We start from the raw sequence: 5,963 nt of genomic DNA, 5'->3' as shown, positions 1-5,963 counted from the left end.
TGGTGGATGCGAAGAGGACACGCGAGAGTGAGTGTCTAGACTCTCACTCCCGAGATACCGCATATCCATATCGCCACAGTTACATGACGCTACAATATGTTTCCGTGTTGCAAATAAAAGTAGTAGCGGAAATGGTCACGAAATCGAGGCTTGGCATTCAATGGTCCGCTACTGTTTCAGATATCGCGGGCTCTTTCTCAATGGCAATTCGCAAGTGTATACATTTCGCCCCGTATAACGCATCTTCCATAGATTGTTTTAGCTGTAGGCCTATACGAGAAATTTATTTGTTCACACATTTCTCTATTTAATTCATTTCAGTTCGATGAGTGCTATTATTTTTGCAATACAAATGGGGGTGGCTATAGCCAACCACCCCATCACGCCCAATCCGCTCTTGCTCTTCCTCACAAATGTTTGATCGAGGAACAGTGACGCATACCTCATATTTGTGAAACATATGCCTACAATAGACAATAGATAGCCGGGCGGGATTGGAAGAGCGAGCCCGTATCTATCCCAGTAGCAGGATATATGTCCCCATCCACGTATTACGCACTATATAGACATATATTACATTATAAGAAGAAGAGGACGTCCGCTCGGTAGCGGCATACATGTAACATGGCAGATTTGCATACGCATATTCGGGAACTTTCCTTGAGCTCGTATTACCAATACAGTACAACCCCTTATAACATCTTCTGTATACCTGTACTATGAGCTGTTACTCAATTGGATTGTATTTGTCCGATAACACTGGTAGTATAGCTACTGCAGTGTGTTTGGAGGGCGGTGACAGGTGAATAAACGCCGGCCCAGCCCGGTGAGTTACGGACTCTGTTCGTTGACTGTTATAATTATATGCCCTCCCCCCTACCCCCTCTCTTCCCGACCGCCTCCCTCACACGTGCTTACCTTCCCGCCTCCCCTCACACGTGCTTACCTTCCCGCCTCCCCTTCCACGCCCCTGCACCTTCCCTCCCACACACAAATATATTTAATATAACAAATAAAATTTATACGTATGATATTTACAAAGCAAAAAAACCATAGCATTGCATTTTGATCGGTTGTACAAGAAACGCCTCACGTACGTTTCGCCTTTATTCCAACAGACCGACACACGATTAAAATAGTACTCTTAGCACATAAAGTTAGTTAGTCTCGACTAATACGATGGGTGGTCTCACTCATGAGTCATATGTCACGTGTGCTGCTGCGTTTCACATGACAGCAAGGCATGCCTGGGCTCTCGGCAAGCTCGTAAAAACAACCGCACAAAGCGATGGGGGACAAATCAGTTGGTGACAAATGGATGGGTGACAAATCGATTGGTGACAAATAGATGGGTGACAAATGCATGAACACAGACCTGCAGCAAAAAAAATGCGGGCGTTAGATGGGCAACACGGTGACAATAACGCGGTGATGACGCGAGGAGCGACAATGACACGAGTGACAATGACACGAGCGACAATGACACGAGCGACAATGGTACAAGTAGTCAGACAACGTTACACAGTCACCGACATGTGATGTAAACCATCTCCAGCCCTTGTCACACAATCACTAACACTTGTCGCACCATGACATTTGTCACACTGTCACCGACTCTTGTCACAGAATTGCTGAAACTTGTCAGACCGTAATTGACACATGTCACACTATCGTTGACACTTGTCACACTATTACTGACACTTGTCCCAATGAAAATGACATTTTTCACACAATTTTTAACACTTGTCACATAATAGCTGACATTTGCCACACAATTGCTAACCCTTTTCACACAATTGCTGACACCTGTCACACCATAACTGACATTTATCACACAATCGTTGACACTTGTCACATAATAGCTGACGTTTGCCACACCATCGTTGACACTTGTCACACCATTGCTAACACTCATCACACCATCGTTGACATTATCACCACGATGTGTTTGTAACCTATCAACGCACACACGTTAGCATGATTTGAGAGTGACACACTACTTTACATTATTTATAGTCACTTGAGGCAGATCGCATCAGCATGTCGTTAATCTCTACAAGGTATATTAATGATTGCGGGTAACCACGGTAACCGCTGGTAACCACAGCGATCTCCGGTAACCACGGTAACCGCTGGTAACCACAGCGATCACCAGTCGGTAACCACGGTAATCGCTGGCAACCACGGTAATCGCTGGTAACACAGCGATCACCGGTAACCACGGTAATCGCTGGTAACCACAGCGATCACCGGTAACCACGGTAATCGCTGGCAACCACAGTAACCTGTAACTGCCTCGATCACCGGTACCCACGCTGACCAAACATAGCAGGTGAATGTAGCACCCGTCACAGTGATAGTACTACACGTCCAAATGCATTGACCGTTCTTTCAAAGACGTTGGAAGAAGATTCAGATTAAGTGAATGCAATTCTGATCTTAATTTCTTTCATTCTCATGGGTTATGCCCTGCATGCCAAGATACATGGAAATTCAGATTTACAGTGCTAACATAACCTTATAATGTGCATGTCCCTTCCTTCGGCGTTCGCCGACATTCTGCCATCCACATGGAAGCTGCTTTTATCACCATAGCAACCGATCAATACTCGGCTGCTCAGTAGCACCAATGTCAATGATTGGCGGCACCCACCAGATGGCGCCACTTCTACGCTTATCGCTCCCCGGGGTCGAGACTTCGGCCGCCATCTTTTTCGCGCCGTCGCTGTGCCGACGGCTCCGACGCGCGAACACCGGTCCTAGACAGGCGCCGTCATCACGCCGGCTCTTCGTTCAGCAGCGGTTTCTCGTCGAGTTTCTCGCAGTCGGCCACCAGGGCGCGCTGCTGTCGGTGGTGTAGTTTGGCGGCGTGGAGGGTAGGTGGCGCTGCGTCGGGGATGAAGGCGGTCACCAGCAGAGCGAGGATGACCAACACAGCACCAAAGACAAACGGCGGGCCGGGAAGCAGTCGCTGGAACACACGTAAACGCACAGGGTGCGAAATTAAAGGCGAGCCCGGAGTCAAATACTCCCCGATTTGCTGTCGGACTCCCTGATTTGACATATGCAGGAGTCCGTGTGACTCCCTGAAAATTCTGCTATACTTACTAGTTCATTCCAGAGCACGGCCTCGCGGAATTGCCGTATTTTTTTCAGCAAATCTTTCATTTTTAACTTCAGACTGCGGACTCCCTCATTTTGTTGTGGACTCCCTCTTTTTGAGGGCAGGGAGTCCGTTGGACTGGTGGACTCCCTCTTTTTGAGGGCAGGGAGTCCGTTGGACTGGTGGACTCCCTTGTTCAAAAGTTCATTTCTACCCCTGAACGCACGTCTCCATTTGTCCGTTTGTCCGCATGCAGCCCGATACACCACACGCTCTTCGCACGAAAATTCGTGGGAACGGCAAGCAGGGTGGGGGCAACCACGGCCGCTTACTGTATACGCCATATTTTTCGCGTACAGGTATTTTCACGAATTCAGCCTTGATGGAAAATTTCACGAGTGGTTAATTATGTATTATTCGGCATTATTCGGTATGAATTATTCGCGTGTTATTATTTTTGCAGTCGGGGACGCATTCGCGAAATTCGCGAAAATTTAACCCCTGCGAAATATACAGCATATACAGTATTTCTGCAGATGTCGGCCAATTTCCATAAGAAGGGTAACCACAGAAAGTGAGGACGGCAATTGCGGTAAGTGAGCAGGGCAACATCAGCAAGTAAGAGGGGCAGCAGCATCACTTGCAATCGGGTGCTGCACTGAAATCTGCGTCTCGCATCGCCGCACGCGAACTATTACGGAATCAGCGAGACGAAACAAAATCGCGGGCCGAAAACTGTGCGAGAAACATGCTAGATGGCGCCACCCTCACCTGCTGCATGGGCATGTAGCCGGGGGAGGTCGTTGCTCGGGTCGTGGTGCCGGCGGCTGCGTCTTCCGTGTCCAGTTCTATCATGTCCGACAGGTTCACATCAAACAGGTAGAATATGCATCCGTAAAGACCCGGTCCGAGGCCATTGCACAGTCCACGCAAACCGGTGATGATGCCCTGAACAACACCTGTCAACAACAACAACAACTGTTAGCTAAAGCTGTCAATGTCATCATCGCCATCAATAACAACAACAACAACAACAACAACAATAACTAGCAAAACCTGTAAATGTCATCATCATCATCAATAACAACAACAACAACAACAACAACAACAACTAGCAAAAGCTATAAACATCATCATCATCATCAACAACAACAACAACAACAACAACAACAACAACAACAACAACAACAACAACAACAACAACAACAACAACAACAACAACAACAACTAGCTCCTGTAAATGTAATATAAAGTAAGGTAACACTGAATAATAGTTCGATTCGTTGTCGCTCAAGGGCGCTGACGTCTTGAGCGGTGCCTTCGACATCTTACCCTGCTTGTCAGCGTCAGCGTGCATGGACACAAAAGCACTGATCGCTGGATAGCTGATGCTTGCTACTGACGCTAGCATGCCGGCTGCCCACATCATCCTGCGAAAACAGAACACACGGTTAGTGATGTCCCAATGATCGATTATAATCGAAAGTCATTCGTTTGCAGCAACCGACTAACCGCTCGTTTATGGAAATAAATCATCAAATACCAAAAAAATCAATGCCCTCTCAGTAAGATGGCTAAGGTTTTGAACGAGGCATTTTCTGACTCGTCTACGACGAAGCAGCGATAACGCGCGCTGACGTCGTCGCTAACGTCGTTGACTTACCACGTCTGTGAGCCGAAGCCGTACCACGCCAGCTGTAGCATCTGAAACGTGAGTCCCACCATGATCGTGTGCTTGGCTCCCAGCGTTCGCATCAGGAATGTTAGAACGCCCGTCTGCAACACACGACGGAGGAGTGCCACTCACGCGGTAGAGACATCGCGCGCTGATGCTGATGTTAAAGTGAATACGTCACCGTAAATAGTAAAAGTTAAAAAAAAGTATGTCTTGAAAAGTATAGACTTGTACATATCGTGTACAAGCATAGCCGAGTATATACTGCATACGAGCATAGACACGTACACATTACAAACAGGCACAGATTAGTGTATTTTGAATACGAGCATAGATGCTCGTGCTTGTATTATATAGTATACCTGAGCAATTACAGATAAAATGCCGACAACAGCAATAAACGATGCAACGGCCTCCGGACTGAATCCAATCACCTGTCAAAACAAGAGAGCATGAACATTTAGTGTGGTGACATGCCAATTTAATACACATCAAGAGTAGGGAGGAATGATTTGGCGCATTTTATGGTCAGAGAACTCGTGTCTGTATTACATACAGTCTGTAGAGTATCGCAATCGAGTTGCGAAGGAAATAGCATTAAATTCTATAGCGCAACTACTGAGAGTGACTGGTAATTTCACCCTGTATAAATAGCTCAATAAATCGAATTATTTTCATTGTTTAATTGACGATTTCGTATGGCAGTGTTGTGCATATAAGTATGACACAGCCCTTAATTACTTATATATTATTTATAGATGGGCTATTGTTAGAATTTTAGCAAATTTGATTTGAATTCTATGTACAACCTCCCGCCTAACACACACTGTTCTGACTTTATTTATTTTCACCCGTTACAGTACATGTAACACGGCCAGCGTACAAAATCGCAGTGTGTGTCCAGCTGTACGCGCAACTCGTACGGCATTCTAAAAATCGTGAGCGAAAATATTACGCTGCGGGCAGCGTAGAGAATCGCTAGTGTGTCCTAGCTTGAGAGAGCGAGAGAAGGGAAAGAGAGAGAGAGAGAAAGATGAGAGAGAGAAGAGCGAGAAGAGAGAGAGCGGAGAGAGAAGAGCGAGAGAGAGAGAGAGGATAGAATGAGAGAGGTATTATCATATATACATATATATATGTATATATATATTCACACATAACGTGTAGATGTGTAGCATGTTATAGATA

At 46.2% G+C, this 5,963-nt stretch overlaps 1 protein-coding gene across 1 annotated transcript in view; it reads right to left on the bottom strand.

The window, feature by feature from the left end:
- Positions 1-1,058: 1,058 nt before the first annotated feature.
- LOC106818595 (hippocampus abundant transcript-like protein 1) overlaps positions 1,059-5,963 on the bottom strand; it is a 12,302-nt gene continuing 7,397 nt past the window's right edge. The window contains exons 6-10 of the mRNA XM_014823292.1: positions 5,141-5,212; positions 4,767-4,879; positions 4,436-4,533; positions 3,875-4,062; positions 1,059-2,971 (exon numbers count right to left, since the gene is read on the bottom strand). Of these exons, the coding sequence (XP_014678778.1) occupies positions 2,777-2,971; positions 3,875-4,062; positions 4,436-4,533; positions 4,767-4,879; positions 5,141-5,212 (666 nt within the window). The 3' untranslated portion in view covers positions 1,059-2,776. The remainder of the gene's footprint in view (positions 2,972-3,874; positions 4,063-4,435; positions 4,534-4,766; positions 4,880-5,140; positions 5,213-5,963) is intronic.

Source organism: Priapulus caudatus, unplaced genomic scaffold, assembly GCF_000485595.1.
Source record: "Priapulus caudatus unplaced genomic scaffold, Priapulus_caudatus-5.0.1 Scaffold37, whole genome shotgun sequence".
In the NCBI taxonomy this organism is placed as follows: Eukaryota; Metazoa; Priapulida; class Priapulimorpha; order Priapulimorphida; family Priapulidae; genus Priapulus; species Priapulus caudatus.
Note: the sequence above shows the minus strand (reverse complement) of the source record. Positions and strands in the feature narration are given on the sequence as shown.